We start from the raw sequence: 26,503 nt of genomic DNA, 5'->3' as shown, positions 1-26,503 counted from the left end.
TTACTGCTCGCCGTATGTGCTCCTTGGGTCTCCGCTGCCGGCCGAAGAGGTCCGCACACAGCCCCGCCAGGTCAAGAAGGGATTCCCCCTTCCTATCCGCTGTTTAGCTCTGCCGTGTAGGATCAGTGTAAGGATTTTGTGAGGGCAATGGTGGAGAGCTCAACGCTCACACGTCCGCCATAGTCGCCAGCAAGCTCCGCCCCCCCGTTGTTGGCCCGACTTTGTGGCAGCTCCCCCTACATTCTTCTCTACAGCTTCAAATCATGTTCAGTGGTCCTTCTGTAAAGGAGCATCTGGCCTTCTGGAACTCTTATCAGCTACAGCCTACAACTTTGTCCCAGTGGAAAATTTCACTTTCCTAAAAAGTGACTATGTCCGAAATAAGAAAGCTTCACTGCAACTTCATCCATAAGCTCCCCAACGATGACACTCCCGTCTCCAACAATCCATTAGTCTTGCCTGCTGAACTTTACCTTCACAGAACCTTTTCTTCAAATTTCTTCCAAGTCCAAAGGTGAGCGTCAACCGGGCCCAATCCATTCCATGTATCCAAACCCGTGCTCCATCATGATCTTCCATGTTTTTTTACTTTGCCACATCTCACACAACTAGATGTCCGCAGCCGGAGCTTTGATTATTTTATTACTGTACACATTTCCTCTAAGTTAAGCCTGACTGCTTTTGTGCAAAGTAATCAGAGGGTTAAGCACAGGTTAATTTAGTGACGTTTGTGGTTCACCCTGACATGGAATGTGGCTGTTGCTTGAACAGGGTTCACATATCATTCAACCATCAACCAATTTCTCACAATAAACTTGAGCTATCTTTATTTTAGAGTTAAGGCTCATATCAGCCACTTGTGAGATACTTTGATCTTGGCTTTTATGGACACCACCTCTTTGAAGAAATGGGGTGGTGAGCTCTGCAGACAGTGGTCAGTTATTTAAAGAGGCAGGGCAATCCTAGTATGAATATTTCAGTTCTGGGCCATGTAGTTATAAGCCCATCCAATTATCAATTCATTTGAGGCATCTAAAAGCTTTGATAAACCATTCATTTTCCCCAATGCACTACATTTGTGTGTCGTCCGCATTTGTGTATAAGGACAAGACGTGGGAGCTGAGGAGATCCTCTCAATAAGCGTGGCTGGAGGCACTGATTACCACTTAATATTGGACAAGAGCAGGTGAGCGATAATTCAAACATCAGCACATCGTATTTCTTACAGGAAAGGGAAGGCTGGCAGTCTAAGCAGAACTGTCGGCACTGATATTTTGCAAGCATAGAAAACGCACTACACTGCAGCATCCTGACAATGAACTACAATTACCTGCCAGCCATTAACTCTTGCTTGATAAGCAGATCTCGGCTTTCCATTTCAAAGACAAATTTGTTTTCCTATGATTTTGTATTGAAGGACAGTAGGAATGCAAGGAAAGTATTTCAGAAGCGTTGTTAGTGGAAACAAACTTTAACTATGTTTTGTGTGTTTACCTGAACTCTTCTAAGACTTGTGTTTAGTAACATTTAGAAAGGTTTATCTCAGGATAGAAAAGGAATGATTGTTTGCCTGGACTATATTGCTCATGCTATGTATGAATGTCAAAATATCAGGTATTAGAGTTCTATTATGTACATATGAATCACTAAGACTAAGTACCAGCAGAATATTAACATTGTTAGATATTTCATAATTTTGTAAGAAAACTATAAGTCATCTTTAACGGTAAGTGCATAGTGACAAAGCATGGTGTAGGTATTTAGCCTCCCTTGTGGGGTGCCCCAGGGCTCGTCCCTTAGTCCAACTCTTTTTAATCTGTGTGTTGCAGATGACACAAAAATTATTGAGTCTATCTGACATTCTTGCTTTCGTGGCAGAGAAATTGAACCAGTGCATGTCCAGCGTTAGTAGTTGGATGAGAGATAACTTTTAAAAACTTAATGCAGACAAAACTGAGGAGTTTTTGTTTGGAACTCAGGATTCCATCTGGTCCGACAACTGGTGACCGCAGGCCTGTACAAAGATAAACTACTTAGTGTTATCTTCTATAACACTCTTAGCGTTGACGCACAGGTCAGTCATACAATCAGTACATATATCTTTATCATTAGGACTCTAAGCAAGTTTTCCCTTTCAATCCCATGGAATTGCGGCAATAAGTTATCACTGTTCTTGTCACCTCATGTTTTATTTATTGCAACACATTATATAGCAACATCAATAGCTCTTACTTGAATAAAATTCAAGTGGCTCAGACTGCGTCTGCCCACCTCATTCTTAACATTCCTAAGCGTCTCTCTGTCAGAGACAGGATTTGTTCCCTTCACTGACTCAAAGTCAGAAAAAAGAATTATGTTCAAGGTTCTCTGCATGGTCTTTCTAGCATTGCACCACAAAGGTCACAGCCAACTGAACTCTATTTTTCATTGGTACTTTCCAAGCAGACCTCTTAGATCTTCCTTCTGTAAGAAGGGAATGATTCCCATGTTTTGGAAAGCCAGATGGGTTGCCGCTTCCAAACTCTGAGATACGCTGTCAGCTCACATTTCCGAAGTATATTCCTTCACGGCATTTAAAAAACATCTTAAAACTTGACTTTTTTTCTTATAGACTCTATCACTTGGTGCTTCTCTGCTTCAGGTTGGAGAAAGTTCTCTTTGGCCCAGCGCTTTTCACACTTTAGAGTTTAGTGCGCTCAATAAATTCTATTTTCTATTCATTTTAAATCATAGTGATGAGTGTTACTGAACATGTATTTGATGTACACATTCTCGGCATGCTTAGTTTTGCTGGAATTAGAAGCTCCCCATCAAAGTAATAAAAGCTGGTTACACAGAGATAATACTAAGGTACATCCATTCACAAGTAAACTCAAGCATTGAAACTTCTAAGACAAGTTACTTAAAATATCTCTTTCTTGGCATTTAGATATGGACTTCATTGTGCAGAGCCGCCATTTCTATGTATGCTTTTATTGTGGTGCCAAGCATTATATAGTTTGGAAAAATTGTGCATATGCCATGAAAATCAGGATGCACACTCCGACCAAACTCCCAGTTCTCTTATCCCATTCAGTCATTAGGAAGACCTCGGTTGCTCTACTGACAGAAAACCTTGACCATTCACCAGAGGATCTCCAATTCATAGTGGCGGTCACTCCTCCCAATTTATGTCTCTTTACCTGCCTGTGACTGCCATTTTAAACAAAGCATTTGCAGGTATGGTAAGTGCACAATGGCCCTCACAAAAAGGGAGACATCTCCTTGCATGTCTTGTCATTTGGCATTTTGTTCTGCAAGAGCAAATTCCGGCTTTGAGTTCTTCTAGAACAAACAATCTGCTGAGCAGGTTCATCAACCATGGGAAATTGCTGCTTCGAAGAACATGACTTCAACAGGGCTTCCACAGCTGCAACTCCATTGAAGGCACATAAATCTCTGCCAGAAAGATAGGGATCTCTAAATCGGGCAGGTGACCCTCTGCCAGGCTCACTGAGACCCGGTCGGATATCTCAATTGTGGGATAGGAAGACTTATGCAAATTGACTTTATTTTATAGAATTGTACCTCTGCAATGGTCAACTCCATATGGAGGTGTTTTTTCCTAAGAGTCTTTGCAAGTGGCCCAGCTCATGATGGCTAGTGGGTCCACGTTTCAACATAGTCAGCAGAATAAATCACAGATTAAAACCAAACTGCTTCTTACATTCAGGTTTCCATTTACAGGATCATATCATTCTCTGCACAGGAGTGGCATGAATATTTACATTTCTCATTTTAAACTACCAAATTAAACCATGAATTTCTAATGTCTCTAATAGAAAGTTTATGTCACAAGTTGACGCTAAATTATTTTTTTCTATATTGTTTCAATATAGCAATCTAGGGTTCTGCTCTGTCTTGCTTGCTTTTTTGACAGCTGCATTTCTATATTTGTTGGCCAGTTTCTATTATATGCATCTCTTTTGCCTCATTTCCCTTCCCCCTTTTTTTAGCCTCTTCTTTTCCTGTTCCTCTCTTTAATCTTTTCTACCCCCACTTCTTGCATACTTTGAGTCACCTGTTGCTCGTATATGTACAAGTTGTGTACTGTTTAAAACTTTTTTGTAGAGGATGGCTCCCAATACATAATAGTGTGGTAATCAGTGAACAGAAGTAGGACTTAATGATCTTCCTGGACTCTTATCCACCCTACATTATGGTTCTCTGGAATCCATTTTATAAACATCTTTGACAGTTTAAAATCCGATCTTAACAGGATGGCAATAGGTGAGGTGATGAGTCATTTGAGAGAGTTTTGTGACTAGAATTTGAGGACACCCATGCTACAGTGGAGTGGCCTATCTATGAACACTTATAGATTGCCCCATGTGACTATTTCAGATGAGTTACTCACAGTTATGAATCAGGCTGAGTGAGGCTTGCTTTGACAACCGGATGCATTTCTTTCTTTCTGTGGCTTACAGAGACAGGTCTTTGCCAACTTTGCGCATTGGTATTATTGATGATTAAAAAAAGCAAATAAAAACAGTACTGATCCCATCAGTGGTTCCCAAACTGTACGCCGTAGCTCCCTGGGGAGCCATGAGACCTAGCTAGGGGAGCCACGCACAAACACTTTAATGCATTTAATGTTGAAGGGTCTGTTGGCTTCAGTTAAACTAATTAGACTTAAACGCATGATGTCGATGATTTGTAAGTGACATGCCTAAAGCTGTAAACATAGTGCTTAATTGATGGCATGTCGAGGGAGATGACCTCCATATTTCACTGGATCCTCATGTTCCAACACTCCCAAAGTAAGTGGGAGATGCCTGACTTATGTTGTTACACTCGTTAATAGTTTTGTTTTTTTCTAAATACATTTTACACTAATGCAAGTTATCAAGAAAGTACAGTTGTCCTGTCTATTAAACACACTAAGTATTATTAAGTATTTACATTTGTACTTGAATCATAGGTACTTCCAGTACACATTTCTTTCAGTACACACACATTTCCAGACAGACCTGCTCTCTCCTTGAGCAAAGGGAAGTAAAACACCATATATGGCATAATGCAACATTTGGAAGCAGGAAAGAGAGATGTTTAAAAAAGAATCAGAGGAATTTATTAATTTATTTTACGTGCATTGATTTGAAGGCAATTTTAGGGAGGAGACAGCAATAAAAAAGCTGTATGTGTTTAAAAAATCGTGAGTCACCCTGCTGAAACAGGTGTGTTGGCATGTATAATATGGGTAGAAATGGAAGTGCATACAAATATTCTTCAAGGGCACAAACACTTTGGCAATGGGGCCTACATGCATAGGGGTGCTATCTAGCACTGTAAGTGGGATAAAACATTTGAGAGGGTACTCTAAAAAAGGCATGAGCAAAGAAGTGGAACAAGGAATATTTTATTAGAGGCGCCGCCTTAGTAATACGAAACACCCTGAGTATATGATCATAATAACTTCATCAGCTTCATCCCAATTATTTTCAGGGAGAAAAACAAAAGTACTCCCGAGGCCTGGCTTACATCCACCCCACCCTTCAGAAAAAGTAAGAGTGGGGAGCCAATGGGTCAAGGGAGCCACAGGTCGAAAAAGTTTGGGAACCTATCATTTGGTCTCTCGAATCCCATTCTTCTCAAAATCTATGTAACATATTTTAATCAACTGCCTAATCATTTTTCCTGAAGGAAAAATCCTCCTCAATTGCTTCAAAAGAGATCACCCCTACATGGAAACTACGCAATATGATGGGACTAACTTCCTTACCACTGTCAACTACAGTCATCTCTCTGCAATTCCATTTCACCTTAAATCGTTTGACTACTGACAATCACTGAATATTACTATAATTTCCTATAAGTCAGACTGCGCATTATCTACCAAATGGGATTCATGACTCTCTCTGCCAAATTCCTCAGCCCTTGGTGACCTTCAAGGTTCAGTTTTTGCCGCACGTCTTTTCTTTCACGTACCACCTCGCTTGGTTTCATTGTCTCCTATTGTGAGTTCCACCACTATTTCCAGCTTTCACCCCTAATTTCCTTTCGCAGAGCTCTCAGTGCATCACCAAAATCCTTCACTGGATGGCTGTCTGCTCTCTTATACTGAACTCATTTAAAATACCTAATTTCTTGCCATCTCTACTTCTATCCCTATTGATATATCATTTCCCAAGGAACGTGACACCATTGCCCTCAATCAGAAACACTGGTGTACTTTTAACCTCATTGGGTTTGGGAATCACTCTTAACTGGGACAATAGCCACGAAGGGCGGAGATTTATGTGCCAAAAAAGATGGGACAGGCCTAGACTTTTATGTACAGAGTCCTCCTTCCCAAATGTGGAGTTTTCGCACACATAAACTTACTATTAACGTGCTTTTTGTGAATACTGAAAAAGTGTAACCTTACACAAACGTGTAAGTTTACCTTTGTGAATCAGGCTCTAAGTGTTTACATCTATGAATGACACATGTGTCAACTCTCTCATTTAAATTTGCATCCATTGCATTCCCTATTGCAACCTGAATTTGGCTAGTCAAAACATCTTAGTTCCTCCCAGTCCACACTGTATATCCTAGAAATCAAACATACTGCTGCTCTTCCACTGGATATCACTTGGATCTCAATTCCATATGACCTTCAAGCAGTTTTCACACAATTAGTCAAAACAGTAATCAAAGCCCACCTCCTTTACTAGAACTCTACAAAGACTAAAAATCTCCCACCCCCATGTAGTGCTAAAGGCTCTCTAGTGGTCTGACACCCTGTGATGACCTTTCACTACCATTATTTTAATTCAATTTAGTGTGTTATTTTATCCCAGCCTGAATGTACGATGTCCTGCATATGCCTGTTTCACTTAAATGTTTCTTTTTTGTACTCTTGCAGTCTTTCAGTGGGAGCTGTCACAGAGTAGAACAGCCTTGCCAAGAACATAATGTGTGGGATGTGCATTTGAAAGTATGAGAGGGAGAGAGATGTGTGGAATGTACTTTTTGGTCTCAAAGTGCAGTGTTGTGAGCAGTGATGCACAAATGTGCTCGGTGTTGTACATTGAGAGATAAAGTATGTGAATCTATAAGCAGTTGTGCACAAATGTGCATTGTGTTGTACATTGATAGGTATTATGGAGTTCTTACTTTTGGCTTTGACATGGCCTCGTGTCATCCTGTTTTCTGACTTTGCCTTGCTTGAGCTTTTTCTGCGTGCACAGCAGCGCCTGCAAGTTGTTTGGGTTAATCACATTCAAGGATTGTTTTTGTGAGAGATTGTTTAATGTACTCTGAAAGGCTTTTGTGAGGTTTGTCAAGATAAAGCAAAACCAAAGGGGATGATGGACGGAGTGTTGAACATTGCAAGCACTCACCCCCAGTCAACTGATCTGGGTTTAATCCATCATTATTCTTTAGCTCACTCCGCCACCCCAGTTCAGACATGGCCATATGCAAATCAGTCTGACCCTGTGCCTCATGGGAACAGTCCAGCCCGAACTGCCAAGCCATGTCTTCCCTGGACCGGAATCAAGCATCCTAGGACTGGTTTCGGGGTTTCACCCCTCTTCAGCCAGGATAGCTTGACTCCAGTGGCGTAGTGAGCACGGGACCCACGTCTGGGCATACTCTTCCCACATAGGGCGAACAGCAAAACACACAAGATGATTGACGGAATGTTGCACATTGGCAAAACATTCACCCCCAGTCACAGATCTGGGTTTAATCCATCGTTATTTTGCTCACCACACCACCCCAGTTCAGACATGGCCATATGCAAATCAGTCTTGACCCTGTGCCTCATGGGAACAGTCCAGCCCGAACTGTCAGGCCATGTCTTCCCTGGACCGGAATCAAGCATCCTAGGACCGGTTTCGGGGTTTCACCCCTCTTCAGCCAGGATAGCGTGACTCCAGTGGCGTAGTGAGCACGGGACCCACGTCTGGGCATACCCTTCCCACATAGGGCGAACAGCAAAACACACAAGATGATGGACGGAATGTTGCACATTGGCAAAACATTCACTCCCAGTAACAGAGCTGGGTTTAATCCATTGTTATTTTGCTCACCACACCACCCCAGTTCATACATGGCCATATGCAAATCAGTCTTGATCCTGTGCCTCATGGGAACAGTCCAGCCCGAACTGCCAAGCCATGTCTTCCCTGGACCGGAATCAAGCATCCTAGGACCGGTTTCAGGGTTTCACCCCTCTTCAGCCAGGATAGCTTGACTCCAGTGGTGTAGTGAGCACGGGACCCACGTCTGGGCATACCCTTCCCACATAGGACGAACAGCAAAACACACAAGATGATGGACGGAATGTTGCACATTGGCAAAACATTCACCCCCAGTCACAGATCTGGGTTTAATCCATCGTTATTTTGCTCACCACACCTGGGGTGGCGGAGTGAGCTAAAGAATGATGATGGATTAAGCCCAGATCAGTTGACTGGGGGTGAGTGCTTGCAATGTTCAACACTCCGTCCATCATCCCCTTTGGTTTTGTTTTGTTTGCCCTAAGTTGGCAGGGTATGCCCAGACGTGGGTCCCTTGCTCACTTTGACAATGGATTCAAGCTAGCCTGGCTGATGACGGCTGATTAGCCAGAAACCGGTCCCAGGATGCTTGTTTCCGGTCCAGGGAAGACATGGCTTGGCAGTTTGGGCTGGCCTGTTCCCATGAGGCACAGGGTCAGACTGATTTGCATATGGCCATGTCTGAACTGGGGTGGCGGAGTGAGCTAAAGAATGATGATGGATTAAACCCAGATCAGTTGACTGGGGGTGAGTGCTTGCAATGTTCAACACTCCGTCCATCATCCCCTTTGGTTTTGCTTTGCTTGCCCTAAGTAGGCAGGGTATGCCCAGATGTGGGTCCCTTGCTCACTTTGCCACTGGATTCAAGCTAGCCTGGCTGATGATGGCTGATTAGCCAGAAACCGGTCCCAAGATGCTTGTTTCCAGTCCAGGGAAGACATGGCTTGGCAGTTTGGGCTGGACTGTTCCCATGAGGCACAGGGTCAGACTGATTTGCATATGGCCATGTCTGAACTGGGGTGGCGAATTGAGCGAAAGAACGATGATGGATTAAACCCAGAACAGTTGACTGGGGGTGAGTGCTTGCAATATTCAACACTCCGTCCATCATCCGTTTTGGTTTTGCTTTGTTTGCCCTAAGTTGGCAGGGTATGCCCAGATGTGGGTCCCTTGCTCACTTTGCCACTGGATTCAAGCTAGCCTGGCTGATGACGGCTGATTAGCCAGAAACCGGTCCCAGGATGCTTGTTTCCGGTCCAGGGAAGACATGGCTTATGGTGCACACCTGTGCTTTCCCTTGCACTGCCACAAAAAATAGCTACCTAGTGCCAACACAAACACCCTCGCACCATAGTGCAAGGGTGCCTGCATTGCAGGGATGTTTTCCTGCAACACAGCACCCTTGCAACATAGTGCAAGGGTGCCTATGTTGCAGGGAATGATTGTTAATGTGGAGTTGGGGACACCTTCCTGCACATAAACAATCTTTAAAGGCAATTTGCTAATTCTATGTATGCTGCAAATACACATGCAAAGTGGGTTAATGCCACTTTGTAAATAAGGTGGAGGGCATTGCACCACAGGAACATCGAAAAAAGCGAGGTTCCAGTGGCGCATTCCCCCTGTAAATATGCCCTTATGTGTTTTGCTGTGGACCTTTTCAGGCAATTCTCTGCGCATGCAACAGTGAACCTTATCATTTTTTTCTCCATTTTTAGGACGGGAGGACCGAGTTCCCATGTCTTGTAATGGCAGCTGTGGAAGTATAGAGGCCAATGGGAGAAAAGCCACCCTCGGCTAATCAGATTGCTCTATTATTTGAAGTTGCAGGTCCACAAGACTCCTGTGAGATTTGAACCTTTATTTCACGAAACAACTGAATGGATTTACCAATCACAAAAAGCTAATTTGTGGGTAAATATCTAGCTTTATGACAAATTTGGTGTAATTCCATCCAAAATTTTCTGCAGAAACTGAATTTGGAATTGCCATTTTGGAAGCCTCACCTTTTTTTCGACCTCGCCTGATGGATTGGCCTGAAAACTTTTCAGGAAGGAGCTGAGGTGGATAAACATTTTTGGAAAGTTTTGAGAAGATTCGTCAAATGACACCAAATTTATTAGCAAACCAAAAAGCCCATCTCCTATGGTTACCAGGTCCTAACTATAACTACACAGTGGCGACCGGCACTGTGTAATATATAGACGTATATATTTCTTAAGGCTTACAGAGTACAGCCTTGTGCGCTTCACTTGGAGTATTCATTTTACGTTCACTCATATATAACGTGGATTTGTAAAGCACATGTTCACCAGTGGGCATCTTTGCGCTGAATAACACTTGTTTACTGTTAACTAACTCAATGGTACTCATTTTATCGACTTCAGAGGGATGAAAGGCTGAGTGGACCCCTGGGATTTGAACCTGTGACTATGAGGTCGAACACAGCCCCTAAAGTGGATGGATTGGTCCACTAAGCTATCAGACCCAGCTCTATTCTTGACTTCTTGTGAGTATAAAATATAATTTTTGTATCTTTTCTTTACACTATTCTTCATGTACGCATGGGTGTGTATTTTCACAGACTACTCCCTTAACAGGACACGTATTTAGCATGGTAACCTGGTTGAGTGCACACTTCCCTACCTAGCTATCTTTTATCTGTTCAACCATGCCTTTTGGGACTTGGTGGCACTGATTAATTTTACTTGCTGCCTATGTTTCATTAACCCGTTTGTGTTTCCTTGGGCATTTGGGCTACATTTAGTCCACTCTTTTAATTTTACTTAGCACTTGATTTTAGATTGACCATATCCTCACTTTAGGGGCTTTTGTAATACACTAGGGTGCATATTTTCAAGGACTTAACGTCACTTTTAGTGATGTTCTGGTGGCGTTAAGTCCTTCACCTTATTTACAATGCGGCATAATCTACTTATTGTGGCTTAACGCCGACTCGTAAATAATATCCCTATTCATGCATTCTGCAACACACATAGAAACAACAAATTGCCTATTGAGATTGTTTATGTGTAGGAAGGTGTCCATTCCTGCACATAAACAATCTCCCCTGCAGTGCAGGCACCTTTGCAACATGGCACAAGGGTGCTTGCGCTGGTGCTAGGCTGCTTTTTCAGTGCCAGCGCTAGGGAAAAGGCAGGGGTATGCCGTATTTTTGTATATATGGCGCATCCCTGTATTCGGAAACTGATGGAGCATGGCTTTACCAATTTTGGCAGAACACCACGGCCCTGCCAGTTTCTAGTAAATATGCTCCTAGGTTTGAACTTCAAATATGGCATGTTACATTGTAGAAATGATCATTTGCCATTTTGAATAGAAACTGATTCATTTGTATTCTATATATAAATACTTCAATTTGTAATGGATCCATAATGTTTTTCCATTTGTTATATTTGGAGACATTGTATTCCATGTATTTTGGGCTGATCTTTATACTTTATTTTCTACTATTGTGGAATAGTGTTATTTGTTTTGCAAAAGTTAAATGTTGAACATGTCGCATGCAGCATTCCACTAACATGTGATGAATATGTCTTTCCAGTCCTGCAGAAGGGGTGTGGTCACACACCCATATCAAAAATCATGGTGCTTAAAAGTTTTTTTGGGCTGGAAGATTTACATGAAGAAGAGTATACAGTTTGAATCACCAACTCTGATCTACCGGATGGCCAAGGACACACATATTTAGTACTTAGGATGGGTGCACAAGCACATATTTGTCTAGGTGTTGGAGTCTTGTGTGTTCTATTCTGGGGACCATTGGCATGGCTCTTCTGCCCTCTTTGTTTTGCAGCCATATGTTGAATAGTCTCGTACTCACTTTGGAAACCTTGTAACTATTTTAAAGAGGCATGGTGTATGCCATTGTAACTTTGGCTACTCAGCCTTGTACACTGATTCAGAATTAATTTGAGTGAAAATCTAGATATTGTGCAGATAGTCAGAGGGCCACTAGACTATCCTGGTAAATATCAACCTTAAAAACCTTAGGAAACTCTCAAAAAAGCTGTTACAACCAGCAGTGTCTACATACCGTCACAGAGATGTAACAAAAAAAATTAAAATCAATGGACCTCTAAAAAGTAAAAAAGGTATCTTCTGTACATCACTGGAAAACTACATGCCAATTCATTTTATTTTACAATCATTACGTTGTTTGAAATATAATCAGATGAAGATAATTTCTCCTCGTACATGTAAACACCTGAGGGAAACCTGATCAAGGCTTTGGATGTGAGAGGGATAGCACATTCTTTCAAACCTGCATGTCAGTGCCTACCATTTCGATATGTGTAACCTAGAATGTAAAAAAACAAATGCAGTACAAAACTTCCTTGGGTAATGTATGAGCTCCAGAAGAGCAGAAAGAGAAAAGGTCAGGCTCTCTTTGTGCTAAATCTTGGCATGATTATGTGGTGCTCAGAAATGTCATAAATATGCATATCTATCACTGACTGCATACAAAATAAAACCTGTTTTACCTTTGGCCTTGGGACTGGTTTCTGTGGCTTCTTGGATCCCAGTTTTTTCATTGCGTTATAATACTTTTTTTGTTCTTCTGTCATGAAGATGTCTTGACCTCCAAAGTATAGGAAAAAGACCAAAGCATGTTATAAGAATGAGCACAGAAAAGTTTGCAGTAGACTATTTAACCCACAAATAATTTACATTTTTAGTCGATTGGAAGTCCATCGCTATAAGCAATACCCTTTGCGCCTTTACTGGCATAATAACAGGTTCAATATATGCATGACATAATATGGCAGACGTAATTCTTGACATTTATGTTGGAGTATGTATATGTTTAAGTTTATATAGCGCACACTTCAGAGATCTGGTATCCAGGCAAAAGAACCAGCAGTTACTACACAACAAGAACAATTATTCTGCACAAAGAGAAACCAACCAGGCATTCATAATTGCAACAATACAAAAATTACTGATCCAGGATTCCAAAACAGGAATGTATGGCCAATGGGATACTGCCACAGGCGGGTTTGGAAGTATGGCAACAACATACCAACCATCTGTGATTCTGTGTTACTGCTGACCATTTCTGATCCAGCTATGTGGGATCTCAAATGATGACATTCTCCAGAGTAATTCCATTTCATGCACTACTGAGCTGCATCTATTACTCTATACAAAATCTTAACGAAAAGCCATCATGTCGGTCTGTATAAATGTATATACATCCAGGACATATGGTATGCCTTTTAACCCCAAAGCACCAGCCTGCAACAGCAGCATTTATGTTTGGGTATTTAAGGTTTTGTAGAACCTGCATTGGTTCACACAAGAAAAGGGTGAAATATCACCACACCAGAAAGAGTTATTGTAGTAGGTGGTAAAAAGATGTGTTGTATCTTTATGTTATGCTGTATGTTACACATCGTACTGTAATAAAAATTATGATTAGAGAAGGCAATATGCAAATATCACAAAACGTATTTAAAATAGGTATATGGCTGTTCAACGCTTATTCATCTCATTTGCCATTTTCAGGTGTTGGTCAATCGCCTCCCCTGAAAGTGGACAGTGAGTCACAATACAATAAGTTACTGCTCCAAGTCAGTTCTCAACTAAATACTATGGGCCCGATTACGATGCTGGTTGGACGAGCATCCGACCGGCATCGTTGAGGTAAAAGGACTGGGCGACAGGTAGTCAGAGATCCCGGCTGCCAAATTAGGATCCGACCGCCGAAGAGGTGGTTGGAAACATACCTCTTTGCATTGAGGCTTGTGCTGTGAACCAGAAAAGGCATGTTTTTAAACATACCTGCACCACGTGCCAGGCACATCATGGTCAGGCCTTGGAGGGACGGGGGCCCTCTGTGGGTCCCCCAAAGTCCCTTTCTGTATGCCTTTCTATGGCGGTTGGACCGTCATAGAAAGGCAGAAGGAAAGAGCCGTCATTATCCCTATGGCAGTGCCTGAGCAGGCACTGCCCTTATTGTAGGGATTACATTCCGTCCACTGGGCCGACTGGCTCTTTGAGACCATCAGAACCACAGCGGTTGGTCCCTCAACACATGCGGTCGGACCGACCGCATCGTAATGTGGCAGTCTGACCGCTGCTTGAGATGTCGGTAGGATCAACACCAACAACCAGTCCCACCGACCTCATATAATGAGGCCCTGACTACCTAACAAAATAATCATAATGCAGTGGAAATGTAGTGTGGTGATTGTTAGGCAATTATATTATGTGGCTTACATTGAAAGGAAAAAATGTGTTGTAATGGTACGAAGTGGTCCGAAGTAAGTATGCATTCACATTTATTGTCAATATAGTGCTAGAATAATCAAGTATTCAGTCATATGGACCGTGTCAAAGAAATGTTGGCTTTGCTATGAAAATAGTTTGGAGCGAGGTCGAATGACGCTTTATAGTTTATGAGGTATGCCTATTTGTTACTGGAATATTATTAGGCATTTGTTTTAAATGTCACTATGTTTTTAAAATGGATGAAAGCAGTTTTTGCAGCAGCTTGACTCCTGCTTTGAAATGATGGTGATGGACATAATGGTGTGTGGATCTTTTCAACTTCTGTATTTTTTTCTTCTGTGGTGCTGTACTTGGATTTGCAGAAGGCTGTGGACCACTGAATGAATGAATGAATGAATTTTATTATTGTATCAATTAGCAAAAATTGTTACAAAAAGTCTCCTATATAATATCCGCAAAACTTACTTGCTACAATAGACATCATTAACTACTAAAAATTTGATGTACTACATCCAGTGGAACAGATCCTAAAAATACAAATCGTAAATTATAAAAACACTAAAATCCATGTATCAATTTGTAAAAAAAGTACTGGAAATAAAAAGTGCAAGATGGATACGCACCGGCTCTCTCTTTTTTTTGTTTTTGTTTTGTTTAAACTTTTTCCCTGGGCAGAAACTTCACAAAACAGGCGAATTCATATAAAATGTCAACATAGAGAGGCATTCAAAGACCTATTTTGGAACAGAGATTTTGACTAAGTGCAAAATAGAACCATCTTGTCACAGCATCCAGATCAAAGTCTGGGCGTGCCCAAAGTGCAATCTTAAAGTTCTAAAGTGCACGGTGCGTTGCTTAAATGTTCTTTAACTTTGTGTACAAATTTAGCAAACCTAGCCAGTTCCATCGGTGTCTCCAGGCTAAACAAGAGTTTCATGGCATCCTTGCAATTACGTGTCCCATATTTTAAAAACAATGGTCTTAGTAAAATGCGACGTGTGTGTGTTAGGCAATGGCATAGGCAGACCAGATGAACCATGGATTCTGCATACTGGTGACATAGTCTGCAGGTGGTAATGGCCTCTAGGGATTTCCAGCGCCTGTTGATATCTTTTATCGGCAAGGCCATAATCCTCGCTGTTAAAATTAGCTTTAAAATTGTCTTATTTAATGCAGCGTCGAGGTATTGTTGCCATTGCCGATCTTCATAGGAGCTTACAAGTATCCCAATGTTACTTTTGGAACTATTCAACTCCTTCATGTCTTCTTCCCTAGATAGTGCTCTAACTTGCTTTTTTAATATAGATTTTAGTGTGCCAGGCTGATAAATCAGATCCTGCAAATTGGTCATGTCGAGTTGTAGTGCAGTGCAGGCAGTTTTCAGGCCATTGCTCCATGAATTGTTGGTTTTCGTAAAAATCATTTTCAGGATTGACTTCATAGTATTCTGAGAGGCCGCACAGACCCCTCAGTGATACCGCACGAACGTTGCCCAATGTTCGCAGTTTTGCTTGTTCAGCCGGAATTCCAGTCGCACCAAGATGTTACGTGTATGTGCTGGGATCTGGAAAATTCGCTTGTAGGCTCGACAATTGATGTGTTCAAGACCATTAACAAAAGCCGCGGGGAATGCTAACTGGCCATATGTAATTGAGGGAAGCAACTTGGCCCTTATAACTCTTCTAATAGATTTCGTTGGTGGGCTATTTAGTTTGGCATTAAGCTTGCACAAGGCAAACGTCACTGCCTTGGTCTTCGTTTTGGCTGAAGCCAGATAAGCTGTTGGTTTCCCATTACTCATCAGCCAGACCCCTAGGTAATTATATTTGGTTACTGTTGTTATCTTCAAGTTGCCCAGCCTCCAGTGTTGTCCGAGTTTGTTGGCATACTTTCCGAATATAAATACCTTTGTTTTTCCTGCATTTGCTCTTAGATCATTCTCATTGTTGTAGAGATTTAATGCATCCAATAGTCTTTGCATGCCTACTCTTGTATGATCTTATAACACCATATCGTCAGCATATTGTATTAAAAATAATCTGTTTGAGCCAATTTTCGGAGATAGAAGATTTGCATTGAGGACTGTTTTGGCAAGGTCTGCCGTGTATAAGTTAAAAAGCAAAGGTGCCAATACGCAATCTTGTTTTAAACCACGGTCTGTTGGAATCTTTAGGTAGCAGAATTCATTGAAATTTTCACCCGTACCCAGGTTCCAGTATAGAGGCTAATTATTGCCTTTAAAAGAGTCTCTGGTATCACCCAGCCTTGTAGTTTCCGCCACAACAGACTCCGATTAACTCCGTTGAAGGCCGCGGAGTAGTCCATGAAACATGCAAATAGAGGGAGAGACTTTTTCTGGGTAGTCTGTTCTATCATGTAAGCAAGGGCTAAAATATTATCCATTGTGGACGCTCCTGGCCTAAAGCCATTTTGGCAGCTTGGTAGGATTTCATTTTCATCAGCCTAAGTCTGCAGGTCTTGTAGAAGGAGACTAGCATAACCTTTAGCCTCAATGTCTAAAAGGGCTATCAACCTGTAGTTTGAGGGGTCCCCGGTATTTCCCTTTTTATGGATAGGTTGTAGTAAAGATCCTTTCCAAGTCTCTGGAATTGTTGAATTTGCCAGACAATGCTGGTAGAGCGGCATGAGTATGCTACTCCAGAAGTCGCGGTCTTCTTTGAACAATTGCCCTGGTAACCCGTTAGGGCCTGGTGCCCCATCCTTTCTAATTTTTTTTAAGATTGTTGTCACGCGTTTCCCTGTGAGCAGGGCTTCTGGAGGTATCTCCGTATTTGATGTGTTCCTTACCACTGCCAATCCGGATTTGTCTTCTGCGTCTACTAATGGAATTTTGAGCAGAGCGATGATGGAGGAGAGCTCTTGGTTGTGCGCAGATCAAAGGTTTTGTGCATCACAATATAATGTTGTTACATGGGTTATCCATATATCACTAGCAACCACATTGCACCTGTCTTGGCCATGACCAGAGAGCTTGTTAATGTATGCCCAGAACTCAGCCTGTTTAGCAAGGAAAAGACGTGTAGCCACTCCGAGTCTTGTTGTTTTCTTTTATTGTCCCACTGCCTTCTCATTAGTTTGAGGTGTCAGGTACTTTGTAATGGATCAATGTCCTTTATCTTTGGTGTACAATCTAATTTCTGAAGTTACATTTCTGCCTTCATTCCCTTCCTTCCAGCCCATTCCCTATTGGCAAGTCTCACTGCAGAGATGGTGCTAGTTTAGGTTCCCTTGGAAAAGCATCCCTAGCATTTTCTGCATGACAGAGTATGCCAACTTGTCTGTGATTCATTTATTTATTTCATCATCCTACTGGATGTTGCTTAGCCCACTGGTCTACAGCCCAGTATTGTTCCACAGTGCACTCGTAATTTGATTTCTGTTTGGACTGACACCCTGTTGTCTGAAGCATTTCATAGTGTGGCACACCAATCTCTCTTAAGGTGTTTGCAGATTTGAGGCATCAGGTGTACAGTCCTTACCTATGTAGGGTAATTTCTGTTTCGCAACCAAGTTGTGCAAAGCCCCTATTTAGGTCAAGTGAGACAGTGCATGATCAGTCTGTGTGTTTCAGGTCCATCCCCTTTGTGTGCTTTTTATTTATCTATATCAGTGTCCTTTAAAAATCCTTGCTTGCTAGTGGTTAGTCCTGCCTCTTTGTCCCTCCTTTCACTCTTCAGTTCCTCCCATGGTGCAGGGACTTAGTATTATCTCATTCCGCTGTGGTTCTTTAACTGTTCTTTGGAGGAATATTGTTTCTTGGTTTCCTACTTTGTTACTGTTTGTCTGTGTTTAGCTTCAGCTCCCCAGCTGCTTTCATTCAAATATATATTGTTTACTACCACCTCCTCCTAATGCCACAATTGTGTTACTGCTACCTTTTTTCCTGCTGCCTCCCCCACCATGGCTCCACTACCATTGCTTGTATTTTTTTAATTAGGCATTTTGCACTTTTTGATCTCAACTGTCATTTGGCTTTCTCTAGTAGCATATTTGCTTAGTTTGGGCTTCCTTTTAAGGGAGATTGGGCTTGTTTTTCAGGTATGGCCTGCTAAGGGTTTACATCACTCCTCCACTCTTTTCTGGCTTTTCATTGGTTCCTGTGCGGCCCACTTACTTTTCCTCCAGTTCCAATGGCTGTAGCTCATTTTCGTGCATTGGCCGATGCTTTTTTACAGTGGCTTATAACTCTATTCGAGGACTTTCTAGCAGGCACCGCTTAAACTATTAGTTTACATTTGGCACAGCAAATCTAGTAATTAGCCCAGAATCGGATGTTGAGTCAATCTGGAGACTCGAATGCTGCTCCTCAGCTCCAAAGCTGGCAGCCGTAGCTGTTACGCCATATGGTCTTCCATTCTTTTGGTGCTGCTTTTAGCAGATGTAGGCATTTTAAGTTCGGGATTGGATGATGGCCTTCAGTAATTGCCTTTTTTAAAACAATATTGTGATTCACCCAGAATCACAAGATTTTAAGCTGCTCCAAACCTCAAACTGGATTGCCCAGCTCTAGATCCGGCAGCTCTGGCCGTGATGCCACTGAACTGGTGTCTGCACCATAAAAATGTTTACAATGACGGTAATAAAAATACTGTTTCAGGCAGTGGAACAAGTGTTTTGGACATATGCATCGCTAATTTTCAAGGTTGACCTGAGAGACCTCTACTAATGTATTAGGAGTCCAGGGGCACACTATAAGATAAAGCGTCTATTCTTCACAGGTATATGTATGTCTAGGAGCTAAGCGCCTTCAAGTAAAAGTCATGTCTGCTATGTGATAGTCAGACTTACTTATGTGCTAAAGTGTTGCCTTCTCAACCTCACACAGAGAAAGGTACAGCAGTTCCACTCCACGACACGCTCATGCCCTGTATTATGACAGGCACTGTGACTGTCACCATGCGGTCAAGGATACTGGATGCTGCTTTACATAACAACAGACTTAGTCTGTTCCGTTTGGTGTCGAACAGCCCCAACCCCCTCCCCATGTTTCACTCCCGGAATTGTTGGAGGCTTTTAATAAGGTAACTGCTCTCACCCACACCTTCGGCCTTTCCTGCACATCAGAAGCCACAACATCATATGCAGTCCTAGTACCCAGAGCCACACAAGAGGAGATATTAGAAATTGTAGAGCACATAGAGTAAGCTTTAGCAAAGGCCCCTTCACTCTCTTCACCAAAAGGTCTTCTGCAGGGGTTACGCCCATTTGTTCGCTAGAAGAAAATTGCACCTTTTGACTGAGGATCGAGGGGAATGTGGCGGAGCAGGGCCCTCTGTCCGCCAAGAGGCCAAAGCTCAACTCGCCCGCCCTGTCAGGTTCCAACAGCGATGGAACAGGTGAGGGAAAATAGATACCTATTGCTTATCAGTACAGATCAAATTATTAATAATTTGCCAATAAATCTTGATATTTCAACTAAGTGGGTGCTAAAATTAGTTGTTAGCTGTGCGACTCACATACCGATCAGTAGTTGTCAATTTACTGCCCAAAGCAGGAACCTCGCTGCTCTCTTAGCCAGCCAGCTTCAACTACAGGGGAGGGGGGCATCAGATGATGTGTTGGTACCCACCTCTTTATAATACCGACCACAAGCTTTTAATATTCCTTATATGTTACTGTTTGCCTTAACCAGTAGTTAATCTGAGGAGGTACAATACAAATTCATCACCTATACTGACTAATATCTAGTCTGTACGCCTATTCACCCAATTAAGCAAAACCTTTCCAGATCCTTTATATACATTGGTTTGAGTCTGTATCTAACTTCTTAGGTTATCCAATATCGCCAAGAGAGCTGGAGAACATGATGATTGCAGGAAGCAATATGTAATATTTTATAGTACCCAGTCACATGCCCATTACATTTATAACCATACTCTCCTTTCCTGCTCAAGCGGCAATGAGGGGTATGTCAACATCCAGTGTTTGATAATAATCAAATACCCACCAATAACCAATTCCACCCATTCTTAATAAAAAGCGATTAGGGGTGGTGGCATGTGTATTAATACCCAGTGCTTACTAATGATCAGTATCCTGTTATTCTGCCACTTTTATCAGGTGTTGTAATGTGATGGGAGGGCATATTATTACTAAGCCTGGGTGGAGTTCGCGGAGTTCTGCTATGCGGAACTCCGCGAAGTGCAAAAAAACTCCGAAGCACTACGCGAAGCTCCGCAAGAGGCAGAGTGCATTGAATAAATGCTGTTTGCAGTTATTTTCAATGCCAGGTGCTTGCCTGCACTGTGCAATTATTGCAAACAGCACCATGCAGAGCGCAAGTGGGCGCTGCTTCTTTTTTGTTGCTCGAGTACATTTTTACTCGAACGGCAGCTTTCTCAATGCAAACGGGCAGTTTCTCAAAGTGAGCGATCCCGAGCATACACATGAAATCTGACCGCCTGCATTGAGAAATCTCACCAGGAGGTTGATTTTCCATGCTCGTGATCGATGTTGACGATCGTTAAAGAGGAAAAATCTCGCTGGAAGGTGGCTGACCTGATAGGACCCTGAGGCGGAAGCCGGGGTTTTCTTCTGTCTAAACTGCTTTTATTCCTTGTGACTGCACACTCGTTTTCTGTGTTTTTTTAAAAAACTGCACATTGTTTAGAGAGCGAGCGCCTGAAAGGGAAGATCAATATCCCTTTTCAGCGTTAAGCTCCCACGTGACTTGGGGCCACGCCCATCGCTTTTAGCCTCGCCCACCCAGGAAGTACAAAATGCCGGGCTGAGCAAGCAGCCGGTGCTGACCTGATAGAACCCTGAGGCGGAAGCCGGGGTTTTCTTCTGTCTAAACTGCTTTTATTCCTTGTGACTGCACACTCGTTTTCTGTGTTTTTTTTTAAAACTGCACATTGTTTAGAGAGCGAGCGCCTATAAGGGAAGATCAATATCCCTTTTCAGCGTTAAGCTCCCACGTGACTTGGGGCCACGCCCATCGCTTTTAGCCTCGCCCACTCCTCCTCCACCTCATTACCATGCACACAACTCGACAGCGCAGCGGTCGAGCGCAGCGGGCACACCTTCAGCACGCCGAAGACACGCCAAAGACTAGCCCGTCTGTGCCCGTACGGGCCCAGACGGGCTTAGGGCATACCACTCTGCTTAACTCTTCTAGCCCTCGGACCCCCTTTCACAGGTATTCGTGGGACACACTGCTTGCTCTACGCACGGCTAGACACCCCAGCTGTTGCTATTATTGGATTGAGGGTTCCGCATCTAAACATTGTCTTGCCTGTCGCCCGCATAACACATGCAAGGACCCTGACTCACTGACTATGGCTCTGCTTAATTGCAGATCACTGCCTTGTCATGCCACGGAGGTTCACTCCATCCTTTTGGACCATAGTCTGGATGTCTTATTCCTGACGGAAACGTGGCTGACTACAGGTTCCGACCCCGACATTGTCAACGCTCTCCCCCCGGGATACCTCATGTTCCATCTTGATAGGCCGGATGGGAGAGGGGGTGGAGTGGCCATTGTCTACAGAGACACATTCTTATGCAAAGCAGTAGACTGCGGCATCAACAACGCCGAAAGTTGTCAGTTTACCCTTCGCGTCTCCTCTACTGTCTCTATTGCTGGCCTCCTTGTGTATCGGCCTCCCGCTACGCTAGGGAACTTTGTGGATTCTTTCATGGAGGCTGTTATCCCACTGGCTGCTGCCTCGTCCAACTTTGTCATTCTTGGGGACTTCAACTTTCATTTTGACGACCCCCAATGACGTAGTAGCAAGGGATTTTCTAAGTTCGCTCGGGGCACTGGACCTACATCTCGTTAATATGGGAGCTTCTCATATTAGAGGTCATCAGCTTGATGCGGTTTTTGCTAATTCTGCGAACCTACAGGCTCTCCAGATGTTGGCTCTCCCCTGGACCGATCACCATCTCATTCCGTTTAGCTGGTTGCTGGGGAACCGGAGAGACCCCGCACCAAGACAACATATTGTGACCCCAACACCGCTGATCAGCTCTTGGGCGAATGGCTGACTAACTCTCTGGACTTACTGATCCCGAATAAAAGGAGGCTTGTCAGGGAGAGAAGAACTGGCTCTGCCCCCTGGTATACCCCCGAACTTAGGTGTATCAGAACCTCTTGTAAAAGGCTTGAACGTGCTTGGAGGAGAGAGCAGACGAAAGAAAGCCGGGCCAATTACAAAAGGGAGTTGAGGAAATATAAAAGCGCACTGAAGGACGCTAAAAATATTTTCTTTAGCGACAGGATTGAGAGAGCAAGCAATTCTTCTGGAGAATCGTTTAAAATCTTCAAGGAACTTCTGAAAGCCCCGGTCCCTCCAGTGTTGCATGATAATCCCAAAGAAAAATGTGAGGAACTGGCCAGCTTCTTCCATTCAAAAATAGAGAAAATCTTATCCTCCTTACCCACTATTCCTCAAAGCCATGAACCGGTTACTAGCCTCACAAGTCGCTCGATTGAGCTAGCATCTTTAGGCCCCTTCTCGGAAGAAGAGGTGATAAAAGTCTTGTTGGAGATGAAGAGTGGCTCCCCGAGTGACCCAGTTCCCATAAAACATCTTAAGCTCGTGGCTAACACCTTGTCAACTCCTCTGACTGATCTCTTGAACCTTTCACTCGCTCAGGGCACAGTGCCCCAGAGATGGAAAAAGGCTGTGGTGAAAGCCCTATTGAAAAAACCAGGACTGGATTCATCCAATTTGACCAACTTCAGGCCAATTTCACTTCTGCCTGGATTTTCTAAAATTGCAGAGAAGTTGGTCAACCGTCAGCTCTCTCACCATCTTGAGTCTAACCACCTGCTAGGAGATTCCCAGACTGGTTTCCGCCCCGGCCATGGAACAGACACTGCCTTGCTGGCAGTAGTGGAGGAGGCAAGGAGCACTCTAGATACAGGAGGGTCAGTGGCAGTGATCCTCCTGGACTTGAGTGCTGCCTTTGACACCGTGAGTCATCAGGTGCTCCTCCAACGTCTGTCAGAGGTAGGTGTCTCAAGGACGGCCCTGAAATGGTTGGGATCTTTTCTTTCTGACCGTTTCTACCAAGTCTGGGAAGGGTCAGAGCAATCTGCCCTAATCCCTCTTCAATGTGGAGTCCCGCAGGGCTCATCGCTGAGCCCTACCCTATTTAATATATATATGACTCCACTTGAAAGAGTGGTCGCCCCTTCAGGGGTGAAGATCGTCAGTTACGCTGATGATACTCAGCTGGTGGTGGGCCTCACTCAGCTGGCGGAACAACCTGAGGTGTTACACGACTGCCTTGCCAATGTTTATCGTTGGATGTCTATCTCCGCCCTAAAGCTTAATGGAGGTAAAACCGAGCTGATGCTCCTGGGCAATTCCAGCCCCTCCATTATTGCGAGCTGCTGGCCCCGGTCTCTTGGTGACCCACCATCCCCCAAGAAGGAGATCAAGTCCTTGGGAGTATGGTTGGAAGAAGACCTGTCCTTTAGGACTCATGCCAGGAAGACCGCAGGGGTTTGCTTTGGTTTACTGAGATCAGCCCGAAAGGTGCTACCTCTGCTTCCTGATCCAGCAAGGAAGCTGTTGATACGTGGCCTGATTCTATCGAGGCTCGATTATGGGAATGCGCTGTTTCTCGGTGCTCCTGAAGCGACCTTCAAAACCCTCCAACAGGTGCAAAACGCAGCTGCGAGAGTCCTTATGGATGTTCCCAGAAGGCAGTCTGCTGCTCCGGCCCTCAAAGCGCTTCACTGGCTCCCCGTGAAGGAGCGGGTGAAATTTAAAGCGCTATGTACAGCCCACAAAATTTTACATGGCAAAGGCCCCCCCATCCTTGCTAACATGGCCCGTCCTTACAAACCCCCACGTCTGCTGCGCTCGGACCAAAAACACCTTTTGCAGTTAGCGAGAGTAAGAAGAGCTCGTTCTGGGGGAAGGCGTTTCTCTGTGCAAGTGGCCTCTCTTTGGAACTCTCTGCCCCTCAAGATTCGCTCAGAGCCCAATATCCTACCATTCAGGAAACTTCTTAAGACCCACTTGTTTCCATAGTAGTGATTAGCTGAGTCTCTCCTTCTGGTCTGTTGTGCCGGGATGCCCCCGGGTAAGCTGAGCGCATTATAAATTTCATATTATTATTATTATTATTATTATTATCCTTGCTCATGCTCACCAACTTGACGTTGACGAACGCGAGTGAGGAAAAAACTCCGCTCCGCATTTTCGGAACTCCGCAAGCTCATAGTAACGTGGAGTGTGGAAATCTCCGCAAACTCCATGAGCGGAGCGGAGTTCACCACCCAGACTTAATTATTATCCACTCATTGTGATTGAGCAATATCTGCCAATACTCTGACCCCACCCTTCTGACTGGTGCCAACAGGTGAGAATATATCAACAGTATCGTTTAGTAATGATCCTCCCCCCACAACCATATCCGTATGTCAGGTGCTAGCATCACTTTCACATCTCTCTCATTTAACAGGCGTTCAATTTCTATTTGTATTGCTGTCGGGTTACAGCTTCCTGTTGTCAGATACAAGGTGGCTTTAAATGCACTCATACAGATTTTTAAAAGGTGCTCATTGGTGTAGGCAAATAACCCAGTCCGCTCACCTGTAATATTAGCATTAATGGATATATGGATTCCATGTGCATGTCAACTGTCTAAATGTATGGTTATTTATCAAGCACAAAACTCTGTACAAGAGACGAGGGACATTGATTGATCAGAGGGTGGCAAGTATACTTTGCCTATTGCCCCCTTCTGTGGTTCACATGCCGTGAGCGCCCCTAACCCCCAGTTGCCCATGTCCAACCTCAAAAAATATATTGAGCACATAACCATACTTATAGATAAATAGTTCTTTGCTCTGCGTGTCCAACAAATATAGCTCTGGCTAAACACATATAAAGTTAGATATGTTGGTGTTGAAAATGACCATGTTTTTTACTTTTGCTTTTTATACCAATTGCAATAAGGCTATGCAAATATAACTACTCCACTGACTATAAAAGAACTAAAGTAAAAAAAATTCACAACAGCTCTAACTTTTACAATTGCAAAACCTATTACATTGCAAATGCTTGTTACATCTGTAACTGTCCCTTTGGCATGCCGAGATCTTCAGAACAGCACTTTTGTGTCTGTTAGCCACCATTTGTCGTCAACCACTTGTCATACCTATATCCTTCCTCTACTATTTACTTCCTTAGTTAACTGCCTCAGCTTAAGGGAGTGCACTGAAAGCCATCAAGTTTCCTAAATTATATCTAAAAAAAGAAACAATTATTATGGTCTCAAAAAAATATCAAATACAGTGACTACAGGTCTAAAATGTTCATGCCTTAAAACAAAAAACAATAGAGTGTGCACATTTCTGACCCTATTGAGATGCTGGTCGGAGTTGGCCTGAGCTCCACCGTCTCGGTGTGGGAACCGACCGAACATAGGTTGGCGGTTCCGAACACCGTATTGTGATGCGACCGCACATGAGGCAGTCGCAAACTACCATTTCTCTATGGGAGCTTGTTCTGCAGGCGGAAACCGCAGCACCAGCTCCCATGGAGAGATTGGAGTTTGTGTAAATCCATGCACAGTGTGGCAGGCACCTCACGGTGTCTGCCACACAGTGCAGGAATTTTCTAGGGGGCACCGTAGGTGTCCCCTAGGGCAAAAACCGTAGGTGGCGGAGGGAAAGGGGCCCTGCTAAGGGCCCCCAAAGTTGCTTTACAATATGCTTTCCATTTCAGAAAGCCCAACATGGAAAGCCTGTTTTAAGCCGACATCATGATCCCCACGGCAGAAGCGCTGTCCGTTAGGGATTATGTGGAGCTTCCGACTGGCCGACAAGCTCTTTAAGCCCGTTGAAAGCCAGTCAGTTTGACTGACCAGTTTAAACTCCGACCACCGACATTATAATTTGGCAGTCAGACTGTAAACCTATGATGTTGGTCGACTGCCATTGTAATGGGGCCCTTTATGTCTTGTAACAGCTCCATTGAGTTTCTATTAGGGGAAGTGTTCAGTAGGAATCTATTTTTCTAGCACAAAAAAGAGTTCTTTCCTATTTTTCCACTATTGACAGATGCGTTGCGTGTGTTTCTATTGGTCTGTGCATGGTTACACTGCGTACATGGTTACACTGCAACAAACTTTCTATCAATATGAGTCATATCTTTCGTCAGCAGAAGTGAATTTGAAAACTCCAGCCACCTTTTGCATTTTAAAGGTGGCATGCCTTATGATAGGTCTAATTAATT

The 26,503-nt window shown here is 43.4% G+C and overlaps 1 protein-coding gene across 6 annotated transcripts in view; it reads right to left on the bottom strand.

Moving 5' to 3' along the window:
- The window catches only part of LOC146861244 (sodium channel protein type 2 subunit alpha-like), a 905,823-nt gene that overhangs the window by 75,440 nt on the left and 803,880 nt on the right, over nucleotides 1–26,503 (bottom strand). For all 6 annotated transcript variants that reach the window (XM_085645403.1, XM_085645408.1, XM_085645407.1 and 3 more), the window contains exon 25: nucleotides 12,533–12,637. In XM_085645403.1, coding sequence (XP_085501529.1) covers nucleotides 12,533–12,637 — 105 coding nt within the window. The remainder of the gene's footprint in view (nucleotides 1–12,532; nucleotides 12,638–26,503) is intronic.

This window comes from Triturus cristatus, chromosome 3_1 (assembly GCF_964204655.1).
Source record: "Triturus cristatus chromosome 3_1, aTriCri1.1, whole genome shotgun sequence".
Lineage (NCBI taxonomy): Eukaryota > Metazoa > Chordata > Amphibia > Caudata > Salamandridae > Triturus > Triturus cristatus.
Note: the sequence above shows the minus strand (reverse complement) of the source record. Positions and strands in the feature narration are given on the sequence as shown.